At 40.2% G+C, this 22,252-nt stretch overlaps 1 protein-coding gene across 1 annotated transcript in view; it reads left to right on the top strand.

Annotated features, from left to right (window-relative positions):
• Positions 1-22,252, top strand: part of LOC125892978 (dolichyl-diphosphooligosaccharide--protein glycosyltransferase subunit STT3B-like) — a 71,312-nt gene that overhangs the window by 36,193 nt on the left and 12,867 nt on the right. The window contains exons 2-9 of the mRNA XM_049583366.1: positions 1,880-1,988; positions 3,336-3,623; positions 6,172-6,237; positions 7,371-7,470; positions 15,213-15,311; positions 16,791-16,937; positions 19,513-19,561; positions 20,480-20,634. Of these exons, the coding sequence (XP_049439323.1) occupies positions 1,880-1,988; positions 3,336-3,623; positions 6,172-6,237; positions 7,371-7,470; positions 15,213-15,311; positions 16,791-16,937; positions 19,513-19,561; positions 20,480-20,634 (1,013 nt within the window). The remainder of the gene's footprint in view (positions 1-1,879; positions 1,989-3,335; positions 3,624-6,171; positions 6,238-7,370; positions 7,471-15,212; positions 15,312-16,790; positions 16,938-19,512; positions 19,562-20,479; positions 20,635-22,252) is intronic.

Below are 22,252 nucleotides of genomic sequence, written 5' to 3'. Positions count from 1 at the left end.
TGCTAATATGCTAATGTGAACTTGTGGGCTGCAGTTGGTTACCTAAGTCATCTCGTCATTTTCAGAATGGAATAGGAATTTTCACACCGGGCAGCTGGCCTAGAAGCATTTGATTCTCAAATTAAGTCTCAAAAACCCAAGAACTGTGTTAACGTTGGAAACATAGTGTCCTCACTGAGTCATACTCTCAGTCCTCAGCCTCTAGGTTGGCTGTAAAAAATGAAATTGTATTATTTCCTGTTTCCTTTTAGAGGTATCAAAAGGGTCTTTAATGCCTGGTTCACGGTACATGACTTAAGCGCTGGTTTTCAACTTGCCAACAATTTGTGAAGCTCACCGGCAAAATCCCCAGATCAGAGACGTTGGCTCCGTGCTTACAAATCAGTTCTCGAACGCTTTGTGTGAACTGTTCAAAGAGGCAAGCAGAGCTCCCCAGATATCTAGCAGGCCAAATATCTGGACCTGGGGACTGGCGGGAGGTGCAGTCAGTGAGAGTGGAAAACATAGGTTAAGGGCAGAGACAAGCAGTGTTGCACAAGGGGTGTGTGTGTGTGTGTGTGTGTGTGTGTGTGTGTGTGTGTGTGTGTGTGTGTGTGTGTTTGAGAGGGAGAGAGTGACAGAGAGGGAAGGTGGATTATTGCATGCAATTTTTCTGTAAGTTATGAGCCTAATAACTTACTCTGAGTGCTGCTTTGTCACTTTGCAGATTTGATATTTTCTAGTAAGCACTTCCCAGACCTAGGGTTGTGGTCTGGTCAGTCATGTAGTGTGAAAACCACACCAACTTCTAGACTCAGTTATAAGCAGCAAGTTACAGTGATCTGATGACTTTGAAAGTCGCGTAGTGTGAACTTACCTTAAGGTTTCTTTCACACCTTTAGGTCAGTTCACTTGGTCTGGATCAAGACAGTGAACTGCATTTTTGCTTTTTACTTATGATGCATTTATTGTTCACACTGACTATTACAAGAAGTAGAAAAGAGATGTAAATTAGAAGCTAAATGAAGCTCAAGGTTACTCACTCATCAGACTGTTGTGGTGACTGTCATCCTGCATCATGACTGCTTCATGGACCTATTGTCTCATTTTCATATTCTGGTGACTAGCATGAAGCCGTGCAGCACTTACCTTTTTTTCCCAGGTGTCGTGGAGAGCTCACCAAGGAGTGTTAATTATGTGCATTGTTTGTCAAGAGTGCAGTTGAACCCCAATGTCATGAATAATGACAAACTGATAGAACAGGTTTAGATGAGGAGAGGTGTCTTGTACTGGGTTAGGGTTATTTACATGCTCAGGAGATTGTTTTTTTCACAGTTCACAATCTGAAGATTGATGTATATGCTTGTTGCTTTGAAATGCTTAAATCACACATTTCCTCCCACAGACTCCCGTGGTTTGTTTTGCTTCCACACGACAAATAAGCCACTTGCAGACCATTGATCTATTTAGGCTGTTGCAAAAACTGAACCCGTAACCCATCAGTTTATCCCATTTACTCCATTAAATAGCAGTGTTTAACTCCCAGATGAATCCTCCCACCCCTCACCCCCTTTACTCTTATTTATTTAGTTTAGCTTTCCTTTCTCCCATGGTGTTTGGTTACATTTTGGTGGTTTTTCCTTTTTGTTTTCTTTTCTTCTTTACTACTTCTTGAGTTTGGATGTTGTTACAGCAAAAGAAAAGATATGGTAATTTGTAAACATTTGACATAAAAAAACCAAACTAATAAAACCTGTAAAATGCGTTGAGTTAGTTTGAAGCACAACACTTACTCTCCTCAGTTAGACACTCATGTCCTCTGAAGCTGCTCTGTTTGGTTTCGGCGTTGTGCCCTGTTTGACCGTCCACTCTCTCTCTGCCTCTGTCCCTAATGTTGCAGGTTCAACTACAGGTCGACTCATCATCTCACCACCAATGGCTTCTATGAGTTCCTCAACTGGTTTGACGAAAGAGCCTGGTACCCTCTGGGTAGGATAGTAGGGGGCACGGTGAGTGTTTCTTGTGCTGTGTGTGTTTGTGGGTATTTGACTCAGGAGGCTGGGGATGGATTGTGGAAGTGTGTGTACCTTCTGCCTCAGCACCATCTTTTCTTTGTCCTTATTTCTCAAGAGTCACATTACTGTGATGGATCTTCAATCACTCTGTTAAACTCACTCTCAGCTACACGTCTTCCAAACTCTTACACACACGCACGCTCAGTAAGCATGGCTGGATGGTTAAACAGCTCTCTGGGGAGCAGGGGGCACTCATACAACACATAAAGCGGATCTGTCTTCATCATAGCCAGAGAACAGAGACACCGGGGTTACTTTTAACATGTCATTACACTATGACTCATCTCTGAATTTCCATCTCCTCTATATTTACTCTGTGTGATCTCTTTGTATGGGTTGATGAAAGGAGCGCTAACTGTTGTGGGCTAATCTCTTCCCCAGAGTTCACTTATAGACATTCACATTAGCTGACAAAACAACACCTTTAAGTTTGTTGTTTTTTGACTTTGAAGCAACCCTTTGCATCACGTCACTGGAATGAAACAGAGACAAAGATGAGACTCTATACTTAAAGGGACAGTTCAACCCAAAATCAAAAATACAAATTTTCTCCTTTATCTCCAACACTCTGCAACTCACACCAAAACAATCTAGACTGATAAATAGCACTACAGGTAAGAAGAAAAATATGTTTGTTTGTTTTTTTAAAAAAAATTGGGGTGAACTGCTCCTTTAAATATTGACCACAAAGATTGGCTGATGGAAATAATGGCTGAATCTGGTTTAACTAAATGAGTTTTTGTAATTAAGTAATTTTAAAGTACCAACAGCTAACAGTAGTTGAAGTTTTGGACTTTCTGTAGCTGCTTAATATAAAGAAAACTGCAGTGTTTGTTACATTAACAAGTTACCAGATTGTTCCATTAACATTTGCTGTCATAATTTTGTTGGTTGATGTAACAATGCAGGCTGGTAAAAGCCCATCATCTCTCCAGTGGCTCTGAGCTAGCAACAAGCTTGTAGTGTTATGGTTTTTACTGCTGTCGAGTTTACTCATTCAGACTGTTAATGATGGCATTTTGCAGTCACAGCAGTTCGAAGATGCATGAAGCAGCATTTTCAGTTGTTCAGTACTTTTGCTGGCTTGTCAATATTACCGCTCTCCTCATCACATCAAATACATATTACATGGGGGAGGGATGAAAACAAGATCAGTTTGAGCTATTCAAACTTTATTAATAACACTTGACGTGTAAAATCTACAGAAAATTAGATTTGGGTTGCTTTTCTGAAGAAAAAATTCTGCCCTGATCTTCCTCCTCTGTTCCCCTCTTCTCTCAGGTGTACCCAGGCCTAATGGTCACAGCGGGCCTCATCCACTATGTGCTCAACCTGCTGCACATCACCGTCCACATCAGGGACGTGTGTGTGTTCCTCGCGCCGGTGTTCAGCGGCCTGACCTCCATCTCCACCTTTCTGCTGACGAGGGAGCTGTGGAACCAGGGGGCGGGGCTGCTGGCAGCCTGTTTCATCGCCATCGTCCCCGGCTACATCTCCCGCTCCGTGGCTGGCTCCTTCGACAATGAAGGCATTGCCATCTTTGCCCTGCAGTTCACCTACTACCTCTGGGTATGGCTATACATACTTTATTAGCCTTTACATAGTGTAGTCCTGACCCTCCATTATGCAGCTATTTATAAGAGTTTTCACTGCTGCTTCAGATGGCTGCTCTTCGTTACATGTTGGGGAATAAAGTGAATCCGACTGCAATACTAAACCTTTTTTTTCTTAAAGTGACTTAAAGCTGCAATCATTAATATTTTTTATTACCAGTGACTCAAATGACTACTGTTTGTGCAATGTGGAAGTAGTACTAAGTTAATAGTAAGTGGCGTGTACCTCCAAAGTCATTTTTATTCAACACAGAAACTGCAGCAAAGGGAGCAATTAATTTTGTTTTTCACACTGATTTAAGAGTAATGCCAACCTGTATAGCTGTGCCGATCTAGTTGCTGTTTTTTTTTGGCAATTTTTCAGTTACCATTATTCCAACTCGAGCGCAAGAAGATTCAAGCTCTGCGATATTAGGATTGGCACAGTTTTTCCAAATGGGGAAACCACTTTTACTAAACTTAAACTGAACAAATCTGAGGTGATGTAGAGATTCAGAGATCTAGATACATGCTAGCAGTTTCCTTCAGCTCTATGGCAAATTTTAGCTGATGTAAGCTTTAGTTGTGTTTTTTTGGTCTTGTTGATAAATTAGTTAATCTTGTTTGCAGCCACTGCAGGCAGCTGGCTTCTGCGACAGAGTTCTGATAAATCCACTGTATCGCCCTGCACTAAAAGGCAGACCAATAAAGTTAGCAACTCGCTGATGAATATAGTGCGTTAACGAGCAGCTAAACATCCAAATATTTTTCTTTTGGTGGAGACCAAACCAGAGCTAAAAGGAGAGTAAATATTTGACCACATGAAAGATGCTGCTGCTTTATATCTGCTAGATGTGTAAACTGGCGATTGTTTGTGACCACGTTTGCTGTAACAGCTTTTTGAAGTTAATATATTTTTGACGTTGTGTTTTAAGCTTGTTTCACTGCCTCTCTGTTGCTAAAAATCAATTAACTCAGATGTAGTATTTAGAGCATGAAGTTAAACCTCTTTATGTGATCTTGTAAAGCTGAGTGTTCATCTAAGATGGTTCCTAATGTTAGGAACAGATCATTTAACTTACTAATACATTTTTATTTTGACCAGAATAGTTTCACTTACTAGAATAAACATTCTTTCAAGCCCAGTTGCCACTGGACAAAATGCCACAAATAACCTGCTAATATCTGGCTTTTGTATTTAATGGGAATGGTTACAGTCAGCATTCACTCCTGGGACAAATAACTCTGCGGTGGTCCAAGTAGTGGTCACAAGTTTTAGCCCCGTTGCTAGTGCAATGCAGTGACAGGCTGCCTCAAAATACCGTATGTCTCTGTCTCCAAAATTTAGTTGCCACTGAATTTGAGTGAGAGACTGAGTAAGTAAGAGAGATACTGCTGCTTTCTTTTACTAACCTTTTTTCTGGCCTGTTTGTGTCATTGAACGTGACACACCAAAAATAAAAAAACAGGAATTCATACTTGGCTACCTCTGGTCTACTTGCAATCGGAAAGCTGTCTGTCACCTATTTTTTTTTAACAGGTCTTCCCGCATTTAAAATAACCTGCATACACATACTAATTTTTGTGGGAAAAGGGTGTTGGTCACCAAAGACAAGTTCCAGTGTCTCATTCATGATTACACATTAATGTCTGGAGAATGTTGTACATGTTGTTTCAGATCATAGGCATAATATGATTTTTTTTTTTCGTAAATAAAAACTCTTTCCTTTAACCACAGATGTGGCTTTCTATTTCTGCTTCTACAGATTTATTCTTCCTACTGATCCTCAGTGGTTTGTGCATGTGGCTATATGAGCTAATGTTATTCTTAGTGTACATGATCAACTACAACATTTCATGCATACCACTGAAACTTAAAGAAAGAATCCACTATCCCAGTTATGCAGCCTTGAAGATGCTGTTAATTGGTGGTATGGATGGATGGGGAATAGCATAACCTGGTTTACATAAACATTAAGCCTTGTTTCTATACTCTGGATTTTAGACAGATTGTTAATACATTACAACACGAATAAATCACACAGAAAACTAGAATAACTTAGCAGTCTCCAGTGATTGCATCTCCTACTCCCAGTATCTCTCTCTCTAACAGTCTCTACCTCCCTTTTGTTTACTTTACCTTAACGTTCCGTCCATCTCTTGCTTCTTTACATTCACCACATCTCATTGGCTCAGCTCCAGTGTCATCTAGCCGAATGCAGTGACTCCAACCCGTGCCTTCGTTAAGTCGGGGCTCGTTAGCCTCGTTAAGCCCTTGTTAACTTCTCTTGTGCACCGTGCTGGGGAAGGTAAAAATGTGTAGGACACGGTGCTCTGCTTTGTGCAGGTCATTAAAGAGCCAAACATGATGAATAATTCAGACAGTCGTGTTGGGTAAGCAGCAGCAGAGCAAATCCTCAAGGAGGAAAAGTGATAAAGCAGCTCAGCTTAATGAAAGCAGCTGATGTAGATTTTACTCTGTGTGTGTGTGTGTGTTAGTTAATGCTCTTTTATGCAAACTACAGGTGAAGTCGGTGAAGACGGGATCTGTGTTCTGGGCCATTGGATGCTGCCTCTCCTATTTCTACATGGTGAGAACATACACAGAAACACTTGTTTTACATTGTACATTTCTGTGCTATTATGACACTAAAGCTTAACCCGTAATGCTAACATAGATACTAAACACAGGTCTGAGTCATAAATGATAGGGAGAGCCATGTGTAGCTCACACACTGACTCAGAATCACAGGAGCGCCCAAAAATGACTGCCGTGCCACTGACAGATGGCTAACATCGAACATTTTGTGGATGTCCGTCAAACTTTGTTTGCCTCACATCAACACAAGGCATTTTCATCAGACAAAACCAGAGCTTTTCCCCTTCTCACCTATCACTCAGCCAGGCTTTGATGAATCTATGATGAATCATTTGAACTCCTCACTCTGTAAGCTCTGATACCTTTTCTCTGGCAGCTGCTCACTGACAGGGAGGGACATGACAGTTAGAGACAAAAAGCACAGAGCACAAGCTTAGAAAGAGGTGCACATGTGTTGTTCTGAACATGCCTATACCTGTGTGGGGCTGCTGTTATGAACGTGTGCATGTGTGTGTGCGCGCCTTAACGCTGTAGCTCATAATGTTTTCACAGCTCTCCAGTGGGCTGTGCAGCTTTGCACCCTGTTTCTGATTGCTACCTGTCTCATTATGGAAGTGTGTGTATGTTGTGAATAACAGAGGAAATACAGCCATCCTTCAGTTCCCAGCCTGCAGGGACTCGTGGGCTCACAATACTGATTACCTATTTCAGGTGAAAGCACTGCATGGATTCAACAGAGATCAAAATCCCATTATGATAAAAAGCAGTAAACTAACTGTATGTGACTTTGTATGAAAAACAAGAACCAAAAACTGTCAACATAATGCAGGCAACCATGCAAAAGAAAAACCAAGGCACTCCTTGGTGTGAAATAATCTCATATTTATTCTTCCAGTGTAGGTAACCGAACTCCGTCTTCATTTAGCCTGAAAAACACGAATCAGACTAAATCATATACCAATCATAAATGTATGTTACTTTTTATTTGTATGTTCATACATCTGTGTGCAGGTGACCACTGTATGTGTGAATGCATATTCCACATTGTTACACCCCTGCATTCATGTCTGCTGTTTGTAAAGTTCTAAATAAGTAAGAAAATACTCTTATTTTGTTGTTTCACAGGTGTCAGCTTGGGGCGGTTACGTGTTCATCATCAACCTTATTCCTCTTCATGTATTTGTACTGCTCCTCATGCAACGCTTCAGTAGGAGAGTCTACATAGGTGAGATGCAGCGCGCACACACACACACACACACACACACACACACACACACAAACTATCGGGTGCGGAAAGGGACACAGAGATGTGTGTATATATGTGCATCCGTGTGTGATTAGTGCAATGTCTGTGTACGTGGGACTCCTGTAACACAGGTGTGCAGGTGTACGTACATCCACATGCACATCCTGTGATTGCATGGGCAGGCCGACTGCTGGAAATCTTGGCCGACATAACTGTCTTAAAGAGGCTGTGGTGTGCTCATGTTTGAGGCTAGCGTTAAGGTAGTATCATGTGAAACTAGACAACTTAAGGCAGGGATACTGACTTTACCCGGGCTGCTTTTGCAAAATGGCAGGAGGCCAGGGGCCAGTTGATAAACAAACATTAATAATTAATATATGAATAATTAGCCTGGACCTCTGTCAGGGGTTCTGGGTGATCCCCCTCTGGAACTTCTTTTTGGTATAAAAGCTCTATTTAATTGTTTTTTCAATGTACCCTGACATCTTATTTACATTCAAAGTACAAAAAAAATCCCAGCGTGAATCAGTTTATTTTCAATGTTCATCAGACAACTGTGTGTCATCTGTAAGTTGAGAATCACTGACCTAAGGCATCCATTGGTATCAACTATGTCATGCTAGCTTGTCGGGGAGGGGGCTAAATAACACTCCAAAGTTAGGCTGTGCCAGAGCACAGTGCCATTATGCGTGGCTATTCACTGTGTTTACCTTCACTAAATGCCCTGAAAGTGATACCAGGTTGCTACAGTATAACCATACGGAGCTCCACACACATCAGACTGCTCAGTTATAACTTTATGTTCAACTTTTTTATGAAGGAGGTATCCAGATACCAGAGCTCATCATAGCCTCTTTTCAACTTTCTTTTTAACAAAAGTAGTTATCTTGTTTTATCCTTGAAACCCACTGCAGTGCAAATGCTGTAGTTTAACATCAATTACTAAACTATGTGGCCATGTATGAGGTAAGGATTGGAACATTTGAGTTTTGTTAAAATACCACCAGTTTGATATCATAAAAGGTCTCACCAAATCAGTTTCTCTATTTTTGATTTCAATCATTGTGGTAGTAACTACCTGATGGAAAATCTGTCTCCATCTGTCTTTGGGTACAGATTTGTGATGTGTGTCCATTTTGTGACGCTCTGAACCATCTAGACATTTCCTGAGGAAATGCATTCTGTTTGCTGTGCTGTTGTTATCATGTTTAAGTGCGATAAGCGCAGATGGCTGGCTGACAGAGTATTTAATAATCTGCACACCTGCTGATCTTGGCTATATTGACTTTAACCCAACCTTTTGCACTTTTTTCTGCTGTGGCACATATACATGAATCCTAAAAAGAGACTCAAAATATGTCTTAGGGGAACGCAAAAGTATTAGTTGTTTTTATTTCACCCATCTATGTTTTTTTCTCTCCCGTGTCCCCCTTTGGGCTCCATAGAAAACAGTTGAAACAACAATAATGAATCATGCTTGGCTAGTAATGTGCTCCATATTTAGATAAATTAGCTGGTTCTTTCCTGCCTCTAAAACTTTGGTTAGGAGTTACATGTGCATGTGCACATGCACGCCCCCATACACACTCCCCTTACCAACACAGACACACAAATACTTTACATTGACATTGATTCAAGGGCATAAACCAGGGGAGTGGGGTGTGTACAATTTAGCTCATTTGACATTCAGTGTAGCACATCCAGGATAAACAGAAAACAAAAGGGGCAAAGTAACTGTACAGTCAGCAGCCACACACCTACACACACACACAAATCCTGTATTTCCTCTGCTTTCAAAGACTAAAAGCCATGCACATAGATGTGGGGGTAGTAAACAGAGTAGCTTATTAATTTTTGTCATATCTGCACTGTATAAAGACTTACTGATAACTTAAAGCATTCACTAGCAACCGATGTTGTGCCTGTAATGAGACACATATCAGGTTTACACAAATCCCCCAGAAGAGAAGAGATATGTGATAAAAGTAAGACAGATGGAAAGTGGAAATGTAGGCAGGAAAAAAGGGAAGGAAAAAAAAGATTAAAGCTGTCTTCCCTTCAAAGAGCTCGCCTCGTCGCACACTCTGAACTCGCCTCACTGATCATGAATTAAGTCTTGACCCAAGGCTCACAGCTCCATACTGATGCCGCAACACTGTACCATTGTTTCAGATCCAGATCAATAACCCATACATACTGTACCAGATCATAATTCTGTGGAAATAATGACATATCAAGATGTGACACGTACAAAGTCAGGCAAGGTTAACCTGACAAGGAAGCTGTGAAATGTCTGTCTCTCTCTGAAGACCAGCACAATACATTTTGCCTGCAGCAACAGAGTAAATGAGGTGGTTCAAAGTTGTTATACAGTAGCTTACCAATGATGCATACCTTCATCTGTGATTTGAAGTCCAGTCTGTGACCTGCTGTCACACACCAGCCCTCTCTTGCTTCGTCTTCCATGTCTAACAAAGCACATATACCATAATGAAATCCAACTGGAATTTCATCACATGAGCAGCATCGTCTCCTCTGCAGCAGAATAAAAAACAGAATAGAAAACCCTCTGGATGGATGCCTCTAATCTCAAACGGGCATCAGCTAGGCTGCTTGTTCCTAGTACCAGATGAGGCCATCACATTGCCCAGCATCTAGACTGCAGGTGCCATGTGCCACCTGCTGGGACACCTTAACAGGGCGACACCGGGCTCATCCACAGAAGTGAGCTGCCTGGCTGCCAGTAGCACGACTAAATGATTAGATTAGACTTGATGAGAGGTAGGACATCGCATATCATTACATTTAGTTTGCAGTTCACCCCCAAATCAAAAATATGTATTTTTTCTCTTACCTGTAATACCATTTGTCAGTCTAGATTGTTTTTGTGTGAGTTGCTGAGTGTTGGAGATATTGGCCATAAAGATGTCTGCCTTCTCTCCAATATAATTGAATTAGATGGCACTTAGCTTGTGGTGTTGAAACCACCAAAAAAAAAAAAATATTTACAAAACTCAACAGTAATGTCTCTTTCCAGAAATCATGACCCAGTTACTCAGGATAATCCACGTTTCAAGTTTATTTTTCAACTTTTTTTATTTATACAGCACTTTAAAAAGCAAAAGAGGCTTTGCACCAAAGTGCTTAACAAAGATAGACAAGCACAGAGACATAAAAGTGCATAGATGAGTTAAACAAGATTAAAATAAGTTTAAACATATTTTCAACCCAGGGAATCAGATAAAAAATAGAACTAACAGTATAAACACAAGTAAAAGCCAAAGAATAAAAATGGGTCCCAAGGCTCATCCTAAAAGCTCACCTGGCTAATGGCCTCTAGCAGGCTACTGTAGGAAAAAGTCCTGCTCCCAGCCTTTCTTTTCCACCACTGGGGCACAGCCAACATGCAACAGTGGGTGGATCTGGGCGGTCTGGCGATGCTGTAAGGGCTGAGAACCTCTGACATCTATGCAGGGGCGAGTCCATGGAGAGATTTATAGATAGCTAGAGGGATTTTGAAGTGTATCTTGAAATGAATAGGGAAGCCAGTGTAAGGATACAAGGATAGGGGCAATGTGGTTCTGTTTCTTGGATCTTGTCAATAACCACAGCAGCGATTTAAATTAGTTGCAAACGTGAGATGGTAGCCTGAGAAATGCTGAGGTAGAGCGAGTTACAGCAGTCCAGCCTGGATGATTTAAGTGCTTTATTGACCCTTTCTAGATCAGAGAGTGACAGGAAATGCCTAATGCTGGAGTTGGCTCTGAGTTTGAAGAAGCTGGACCCAACAGTGTATTTACTTGCCTGTTAAAACTTAGATTCCCATCAAAGATAACACCCAGGTGATTGAGGTTCTAGGCGATAATACTTGGATGATGCGGGGTCCAAAGAGTGGGATGTCTGCCTCGTCTTCATTTAACTGCAAGAAATGATGTGCTAACCAGTCTTTAATGCCTTGGAGACATTTTTGTAATTAAGTGACCTGATTTTGGGAATTGAGTGATAGATGGATCTGAGTATCATCTGCGTAGGACTGAAAAGAGATGTTGGGAGTTTGGGTGATTTTTCTCAATGGGAGCATGGAAGGACAAAAAGAAGTGGACCTAAAACTGAACCCTGTGGAATTCACAATAATCCACAGACCTTGTTGTGAGCAAGTTCATGTAGGAACTGTTTTCTTTCTACGCGCCAGCTGTATCACCATGCAAAAGAAAGCATGCATCTACTCATGGACAAAAGGCTCGTGCTCGTGGCAGTGCGAGATGTTAATATTATTGACATCTTCCTCTGCAGAGCTGTAACATAAGCTAGCCCAGTGGTGCTAGGTGAGTTAGCAGTAGATGCACGCTTCCCTCTGGGCTGATACAATTGGTTGGTATAGTTTGGCAGAAAGACAGTATTTCCTGCCACCTGCAACATTTACATGCATTCAAACATTGATGGCACAGCCATCAGGAGAAATTTGGGGTCAGTATCTTGCCCAAGGATACTAAGACATTCAGAGTTGAGGAGCCAGAGATCAAGGTGACAATTTTGTGATTAGTGGACAACCTGCTCTACCTCGTGAACCACAGCTGCCCGTAGCTATAGGTTACTTTATAGATAAAGATTTACCTATAAAGCCAATGAAGAGTTTATAAATTGTGATGCGTTGTTATAGATTATAACACCCAAAAAAAGTTTGAATTTGCTCCACATTGACCAACAGTAAAATAGAATAAGTATATAATAGTATAATAAATACTGTCAGACATTTTTCTGCACAGAATATCTTTACTTTTGATTTTATGTGCATTTTACTCATAATACTAACATGCTTTCTGTTTCAGTGCAAGACTGGTGTGTATCTAAGTACTTCATCCACTACTGCTTATATCAATGTAAATGTGCATTTAATCAAAGTTAAAGTTATTCTGTAATTCAAAAATCTACAACAGCCCTGTATTAAATCTCATCTACAGTTTTTGTTGACATCACATTATGATAAACATATTTCACCATGGTGCAGAACACCACCAGTAGTGATTACAGACTTCAATCAAATTTTCTCATAACACAATGTCAACAAAAGCTGAATATTGCAAGTTTCGCACAGGTAAGATTTATTACAGGTCTAATTCTATTTGATCACATAAGGTTGCAGAGGCGAATGAAAAATGACAACTCAGTGCATTAGGGCCGTTGAGGAAAGGTGTTTCCTTGCATTAATTTACTAGATCAGTTTTTTTATGGAGCAGTTTGTGACACCGGCTGGGTCAGCAGCAATCTTTTTCCATTTTCCTCACTCTGGCATTCCTAATAATGTTGTCATCATCAGACGACAGCCAGGGAGGGAGAAAGTGATTGAGTCAGAACAACCTTGGAACCGTTGCTTTTAAATGTAAATAACAGTGAGGTCTGCTGGGCTTCATGAATCATCTCTGAAGGACGGCTGATGCTGACTGGAAAGCAGAATATCTGAACTAAATATTTCCTTCTTTGCTCCCTCCAGTCTGGTCGAGGCAAGGAGATAATCAAGATACAAAATCACTTGAAAGTATGTGTTGCTCCAACAGAACAGCAGGCTGTTTTCACACCGAGACATACATCTTTTGGTGTTACACCAATAGTAATCATGTCTACTTGTGAAGACAGCAGTGGAGAGAGTTGAGGTTTGATTCTATGCCCAGACACAAATTGGCGTAGACTTTTTTCCCCCACACATGATTCCCTTTGGTGTGATCTGGTGAGGCTTCAGCCTTTCAAATTTATTTTAAGTGCAGCCACAGATGAGCAGCAGAATTGGAGACTGGAGTTCTGGCTCTTAGTGCAGAGTGACAACCATCCATTTAATGTTCTGCTTTAACACATCAGTTGAAGATAAGATTGTCCAACAGTGAACTGTGAATTTTGAGGAAATTTCAGCTGCTGCATCAAACTGCTTCATCTTATTCTGGGTTGTTAAGATACCTAAAGGAGGCATGTGGTCAGAGTCGAGTCATCTAGCTTATTGAAGTATTTCTAGTCTGATGTACCATTCTTAATGTCTACAATTCTCAGCTTGTGTCTATAGTACGTAATAAGACTGCAGCCTGTTTAAGCGAGCTAACCTTTTGATGTCATTGGCAGTGCTCTGGCAGTGTTCGACCAGCAGAGCTTGTTTCTGAGGTTTTTGTTTTTGAAGCTTTCTTTGAGTGTTTCTGACCCTTGAGGGCTTGTTTGAAACACTTTTAAGGTTTAGTTGGAGTGTTCACAGTGAGCCTGTTGTCTGGTTGTGCCGCTGATTCCCAAGTGTGTCAATTGTTTTAACTCTGGAGCTTAATCACTCTTAGACTGTCAGTCATGATTTAGGCTCAAAAGGCGTTTTGTTCTTGTGTACTGAGTCAAGGACTTTTAGAGGGGGGATCACTAACACTATGCTTGTATGCGCCGTTGTTCTTTTCCTTACTAGATCTTTCCTGGAATTTATTAATATAGTAACAATATTTACACATTTCTGAAATCACATGTAATTAAACAGTGAACAGTTACTGACAATTTATCATGATACTGATAATAGGTCACATTGTCTTACCCTAACTTTATGTGTTATATTTTATGCACGGTGTGTATGAAGTATTTCTCCTATCTGTGTGAGCACAATTTTGTTTTATACCTGCAGAGAGACATTTTTACTTAGTGAGATAACTCAAAAGACAAGGCAGCAATAGTATATATTTCATTACTGTTATCAAGAAAAGACCAAAACCAACAACTCTCATCAGACTCTCAGCCCCACAGCCATTGGTTCCTACTGAGAATGTAAATCTTTAAAAATGGGTCAGAATATGTAATTTCATTTTCAGAAAAGCATATAATGTTCCAGAACAGGTTGGCACTGTTGTTTTTTGTAGTTTGAGTTCACAGAGGTAGGCAGTGCACTGGTTAGGGACTATTTCCAGGCGCAGATTTGATTTGGTGCTGTAGTGAATATTTTCAGCAGCAGGACGATGGATGTGGGATTAAGTCAAAATAAACAGTTCCCACGTTCAGCACAATGAGACATGTCACCTAGTGCAACAGTGTGACTCACTGATGTAATTCAATAGTTTTTGAACAACAATGGAGCTCTACGGCTCAGAGGAATAAGATATATCAGGCTTTGGATACACACATAACACTTGTTAGTAGGACGGTTTTATTGCTACCTGGGATTAGTTTACAGTAAGAAAAATCTAGAGTGGGGGACATCAACTTAATTTGTCTAAGGGCCGGAATTTTTCCAAGCAGACTATTTAATTAGCCTATCATAATTGTTCAATAATAAATCTGTCCACTCCACCGAGTTGACTAGAACTGAGTGCCACAGCTCGTATGTGTGTGTTTGGGAGAGTGACAGAGACAGACAGATGGAAAGAGATGGTGGAAGGTGGACTATTACAGGAATGCAGGTTTCTGTAAGTTAGGCTATCAATAACTTACTCAAACAATGTCTCTTGATGCTTTTTGATGCATAACTTTTGACGCATTTTTGGGGGGAGTTTTTCTTCATCCACTATGAGGGTCCAGGGACAGAGGGATGTCATATGCTGTAAAGCCCTCTCAGACTAATTGTGATATGTAATTTTGGGTGTAATAGATCAAATTGATATCAAAATGGAGTTGAAATTACTATTTGCACAGCCCAGGACGCATGCTTTGTGATGGGGCCTAAGTAAATAAGTAAGTAGTGTCTTGTCTTAACTGCTTGTTTCTCCCTCCAGCCTATAGCACCTTCTACATCATCGGCCTGGTCTTGTCCATGCAAATCCCCTTTGTGGGCTTTCAGCCAATCAGGACCAGTGAACACATGGCCGCAGCAGGTCAGTAACCAATAACCTGTGATCTGGGTGGAAAGTGCCAATTATATGCATTTACTTCAGGCCTATTGAATATGTTTTAATTTTATTTTTATACATAAAACAACATTTACCTGTACCAATTTCAAACAGCAGATAAAAGGATAGGTCATCATTTTTCCTGTCTCTTTTAACACAGGACTCACATGCCCATATGTACAGTACCTTGAAAAGGAGAGATGGGCATTTTAAGTAATTTTCATATTTGAGTACTCACATTGAATTAGTATCAGGTACTAGAGTACTTGCAAAAACATAATCCAACCTAAGAATAGTGCCCCAAATGAATGCCCAAGCAACAATGCAGGTGGAGGTTAGAATTAGCCTACGTTTCTTCACAACATAGACTGTAGAGCTTCGATACGCATGTTTAATGTAACATAACTTGCACTGCACATTGAAGTACTTAAAAAGACATCACTCTTATGCCTGATTGCCTGCCTGCCTGCCTGCAACGTTAGATCAAGTGATGTCTGACTGAAACAGTTTGAAATTTTTCTGTGTCTGCTCAGACCTCATTTTTGGTGTATGAATCTGTGCAGATATTCATAGATTGCAGTTACATCACTGCATCCTGCTCAGAATATCTGAACTTTTACTGATGAACAAATTCGGACTTGAAAGCGTTGTTGTTTGCTGTAATTGTTCCTCCAGTCCATACTGGCTAAAAGATCCCTTCTTAAACCAGTTTTAGTGTTAGTCATTGGGGATGCTCTCTTAAAAAACTGCATCATCTAACCTACTTGATTTGACTAACTCAGACTGCTGAAGCTTTACATTAGCTTCAGCTGAACCTTAGAATGGATTATCACACAGGACAGTGTATTTTTCCCTTCATCTGTTACATAGATATTGATGAATGAACATATGTGCATGTCAGTATTGTTTTGAGATAGACTTGAAAAATGTGACCCTTTCCTTTTAAAGTACCTTTTTCCCCAGTCATGATCATATATCTGCTACAAAATTAGATTCAGAAATGCAATCTGTGTATGAGCCCTCAAACTGGAGTGTGTCATGATGGTGAGGTAATCTTCAACCATTCACCTGAGACAGTTTCCATAATAACAGCGCCCACAGCAGCTTGGCAGTGCCAGTGTTATCTTGACGGGCAATGACAGTACAGTGGAAATAAAGTGCACACTCCGCTATTACCTGCTAAGATGCCTTAAATTATTCAGATATGCACAGTACTGAAACACTCCAGTAAAGAGTAGGTAAAGTGGATGTGATGCCTTTAAGTGTTGTTAAATGCTCATTTCTTTATGAAAATGATTGGTTCATATTTAAATGACATAAAAAGCATGCTGAAAAGGAGGTTTTAAATATGCTTTAATGACAGAGTTACAGTAGAAACAAAGTTTAACAGTTTATTTACTGCTTGAGCAAAGAGAATATGTCACATTTTTAATTCAGTTTTGTTTTTGTGCTCTATCTCTGTAGGTGTGTTTGTGCTGCTTCAGGTCTACGCCTTCCTGCAGTACCTGAAGGACAGACTGACCCGGCAGGAGTTCCAGACTCTGTTCTTCCTGGGAGTCTCTCTGGCTGCTGGAGTGGTTTTCCTCTCTGTCATCTATCTGACTTACACAGGTTTGTTCACATTGGCTTTCAGAGGGAAGGTCGTCTGAATCAGTCTCACATCCACTTTCTGCGCTAGGAAAAACAGCTTATGGAAACTGAAAAATGAAGCTACCACATTTTTGTTCATTATTCTGTGGCAAGATTACTCAGTCACATGCCTAGTGGTTTTAATACGAAGCTGGACATGCATACCACATCATTACTGTGCAGACAGGCTACAGTTAAGCTGACTAGTCCCTTGGGTTTTAGAGAATTTGGAGAATTTGCCATGCAAATGTAACAGCTAATATGAATTTGCATTTCAGTTTGGTGTCAAAGGAGAAAAACAAAGCTGTGTACACAACATCTTTTACTCTGGGAAAGCTTCACAATTTTCACTGTGCTTTTTGTCAGATTGATTGATTCTGCAATGAGTGGCTGAGTCCCATTTGAATGTAAACAACAGCTCGGGGTGCCCAATTATGCATCGTTTTACATATTTCCCAGGAGTAAAGTTCTAAAAGAATTTAGAGCAGCTATTTAATTTACACGGTACCTTCAGTCCTCCCCTCGGTTGACTGCTCTGACCTGGTGAATGGGCTGGGGAGGCTCCTTCTACCACCTACCACCACACCAAATCTTTAAAGTTTCTTTAAAGAGCAACTTAGTTGTTTATTTATTGTTTATTTATTTATTTATTTTTAAGGTTTTTTTTATATCATCCTGTAGCTGCAAAGCAGCAGTAGACCATCAACTCCCATGCGCTGTGAGGTCAGATTACTGTTTCTGTCAATAGAGCCTGGTGCCTTTGAAGATGGTGATGTAACAGCTTCAGTACCCCATTCGAAAGGGCTGTGTGACGGCAAGATAAAGCCGTAAAATAATTTAAATATAGAGTACTCTTGAATCAATATTGATTTTGTTTTAAGGTGGTCCCATCATTAGTTGACTAAAATACATTTTGCTGCTCCCCCCAGCCACAGCCACCAGACTCCTCTGACAGAATAAGTAATTTTACCATGAGAGCATGTTGGGTTGCTAGTCTACTGCTGCCTCTCCTCTGATCGTTTAGTTTGTATTATTATGTGACTTTCAAGACCAAACTAATGTGGCATCCACAGCAGTATGCTGTTTAGCCTCTGTGTACTGTTACTCCAGCAGCATTACATTATATTTGATCTCAGTGTGTCTTCACCTAGTCAAAAAAAAGGTTGAATTAGAATAATAACAGCATCTTCCACCCCCAAGCTCAAATCTTCTAAGCTAACACTTTACTCACTCTTTGTGCTCACACTGTCAGAAACAGAGTGTGTTGGGGGGTGAAGGAGGGGAGGGCATCACCACGGTGACCTGCATCACTGCTTTTTGCTAATGGCTGAGTGGGAGCTTCCATTTGAAAAACACTCAGTTGGACCCACCCTCTAAATAATTATCAGTTAGTTTTCCAAATAACTATCAGTTACTTAACGAAGTTCACATGAACCGCTCCTCTCATTAGCTTAAAGTAGAACCACCAAACAGCACTTATTTAGAAAGAAAATGTGTCACTTTTAAAGCTGATTCGTCTGTTACTCCATTTATTTTCTTCTTCCAAAACAGTGGTGAGGAACACCAGGAGCAAATGCCAAGAGTTCAGTTTTCATTAAAACTAAATTATGACTGGTTTGTTAACTGCATGCCAAATTAATCAGAGCACACACGGCCAAACTGCCTCCTAATTTACCATATGATGGCTTGTTGACAAGCAATGTAGCATTTAAAAGCCTCTTCAAAAAAAAAAAAAAAACAGAGTCCAGTGCAGTGCTCACTTCATGTATACATCGCTTCCAGCAAGCTTCACAGAGAGCAATGAGGGAATAACGGCATTACTAGGTTGTTTTAATTGAACATTGTCTGGTCTAGCTCAGCAAAAAACACAAAATTACTGGATCCATCAGCATATTAGCGTGACATTCGCCACTGAGTGGTAAAAATATTTTTTTGTCCTGGCGGTGGGTCCCGTTAGCCCATCAGGCCTGTACGGTGAAAGAGGAAACACTGGACTTTTTACACAGTTACCTGAAGCTATAGTATTGTATATTGATAATATTATAATAGTGATGAGTGTGGTCGCAGTAAATTAAAACCCTTATCTAAGGCCCAACAGCCATTAAATGCTGCATGTAAAGCAATAGCTGGTTATAGTTGGAGTCAGCCATCCACTGATATCACACATCTATAGTCTGTGTGTGTTAGGACCACCTGCTAACTATCTAACTAGTGGTGATTGCTCTCTGTGTTCTCATTTATCATTGCACTGGTGAGCTGAGCAGCCAGGCGGCCAGAGAGAGCTCATTACAGCTCATCATGTCTGCAGCACAGCAACACACACATTAGAGACAATTACATGATCAATACATGCAGGAGGAATGTTACAAACCAATCAAGCGATCCACTGATGCGTGACAGTACACAGACCACTGACCGTCAACTGTAGTGTGTGTTCACAGGTGTGTCTGTGTGGGCTGCTGGTTAGACGTGTTTGTTTTAATGCACTATAAGTATAATGCACTATAAGTATATACTGACTGAGTCCATATGGTTTGTGTGTGTGTTTAACCTTCAGGGTACATTGCTCCATGGAGTGGGCGCTTCTACTCCCTCTGGGATACTGGGTAAGTCGTCACAATAGATGTGTTGTATGTTTGCAGTGGATTACGGACTTTACAGCAGTGCTGATAATAATTATGTACAGTGGCACATTTAAGTCTGTTAAACTGTAGGAGACAATGGGGCGATTAAGATTCATTCCACCTTGTCTACTTATTGATTTACTATGAAGTCCAACTTTTGATTTAGTCCAAATGTTGTTTAATAAACACATACTCAGGATGATGATTTTTTTTTTTCATGTGCCAGAGTGAAAGTGTCACTGTTTCAACAAATTCAGTTTATTTTCCCCTTTAATTTTTCAATCACATTTTCATGTTTTAGCCAGATCAAACAGACACATCGAATGCACGCCAAGTAACCCAAGAGCACTAAACACTCACTGTTTGACCATAAAAGCATTTTGGCAGTTCCACAGTCAGCTGTCACTCAACCCCATCATAAAATCTTAAACAGATAACGCTCCCTTTCTCCCTTCCCAGATCTGGGCTTACAGAGAACTGCCAGACTGCAGCATCAGCTGTAAAACCCTAAAACTCTGAGTGTATGTCCACATATGTTTGTGTGTTGGCGCACACGCCTACCGTGCACACGAGTATATTTTTAAAGGAAATTAAGTTTTGCTGCAGTGCAGTAAAAGTAATGAGGTCATTATAACTGACATCAGCCATACTTGATTTTCCTCCATGCTGAATAAAATATCACAGCTTTACTGTCAATGAGAATGGTTCATTTAGAGTGAGTCAAGTGGAAATTAAAGGGAATACAATGAACTATTATGCCTTTTATAAGAAAGAACGGGGTCGTTTGGCACTAATGATACATTTACAGTTTGATAGTGTCATTATAAAGACCTCCTTCTTTGCCTAACCATACTTAATTTGCAGTGTCTGACTTCTTTATGTCTTTAATGTTCTCCACAGATATGCTAAGATCCACATTCCCATTATAGCATCAGTATCTGAGCACCAGCCCACCACCTGGGTGTCCTTCTTCTTTGACCTCCACATCCTCGTCTGCACCTTCCCAGCAGGCCTCTGGTTCTGCATTAAGAACATCAATGATGAACGTGTCTTCGGTAAGAGCCGTTGCATGGAATAATAACAAATTTAGAACACGGTTATTGACAAAGTTGTAGAAGTTGTCAGTTGTACTTTAGATACAATCTATCATCCAGTATTGAAAGATTAATAAACAAGGCAGCATTAGTTGAAGTGCTGTTGTGGTTTAGACGGAGACAATGAGCTTTAGAGTACCATTGCTGTCAATAAAGTGCCCACAATAACAAGAAACAAGCTTTCACCAGTTTTATGACTTCTGTCCCTCAAGTGACTAAGTGGCACTAAGTTGATAAGCAGCGTTGGGGAGTAACTAGTTACACATAAATAGATTACAAAAAAGAAATTGTAATCACTTACATTCACTGAAAAAAGTAATTAAAATTGAATTACAGGTACTCATCAAAATGGTGGTGATTACAAAGATCTTACATCTGAATATATTGTTTAATCAAAAGTTTATATAAAGAATATAACGTTCATTATGTTGCTTTGCATCTTTTCACTGTGCAGGAATGTTCTTTTTTTAGCAGAGTCTATTTCTGGATAGTTGTCCACTTTATTGCCCAGTTTGAAACATTTGTTAGCTAGTAATCTGGAAGCTACTATGGTTTTAAAGTAACCTTCAAAACATTGTTGATGAATATCATCCTCTCTATCTGTGACAAGTTTGGATTTTTGTCCTATTAATGATCAAATTCCGTCAAATTTAATTACCAGTGTAACCAGTATAGAGCTGACATAACACTGGAAATCACTTTAATGTATGTATAGGTCCTGTTTGTGCATGTGTGTATGTGTATTTCGGGCCTGTGTGTGTGTATATATATATGACAACAGGGTGAAAATATTGAATTTCCCCCTTTGGGATTGATAAAGTATATAAAAGTAAATAAAAAATAATAATAATAAAAAAAAAATCATACTTTGATGGTATACTGTACATTATACATTTGTGCAGAGGGCAGGAGTGGCCATTAAGAGAAAAATATAAATAAATCAAGGCCACGTTTATTAAATCATGCTCATGAGATATAAGTCATTACCTCAGTTTAACTAAATAGTTTCCACATTTTGGATCATTTGAGCGCTCAAGTGTTTAAAAACGTGGGTAATGTCTTGCTGCATTCAAATGGGGTCCTGTTTACTGTATTCACGAGTCCACATGACCCTGTAAATACATTTCTGAGAGCTCAGAGTTCACAATTTTGTGTACACGCCTTTTGGTGTCACAAGTTCCATTTGAACGCAGCAGCTGGTGACGTCATGTCGTGAGGAGACTGTGTGTGGTTCACCTGAATTTGGGCTCTTTTTGGTAGTAATCACTATACTAGCCTACAGGCACTGGGAAGGGCTCTTTTCAACATGTACATATCAACACTTATGTTCTCTGGTGCGCTTAAGCACTATACTGAAGGTCTCTGAAAGAAGCAGGTCTCTGTTCCATCTGCACTCTCTAACTGGCGTGATGTTGCACACTGTTGAGCTGCAATTACGCATCTGGAGTTTTTATTATGTTTAGTATTGTCAGAGCTATTTTTTCCTGTTGTATCAACACTTGGAATTGTGATACAACCTGGCATGGCATATAGTACAGATTTAACTTAGCATTGGCTTTGAAATCAAACAATTGGTATC

Source organism: Epinephelus fuscoguttatus, linkage group LG8, assembly GCF_011397635.1.
Source record: "Epinephelus fuscoguttatus linkage group LG8, E.fuscoguttatus.final_Chr_v1".
In the NCBI taxonomy this organism is placed as follows: Eukaryota; Metazoa; Chordata; class Actinopteri; order Perciformes; family Serranidae; genus Epinephelus; species Epinephelus fuscoguttatus.
This window is presented reverse-complemented; position numbering and strand designations above follow the sequence as displayed.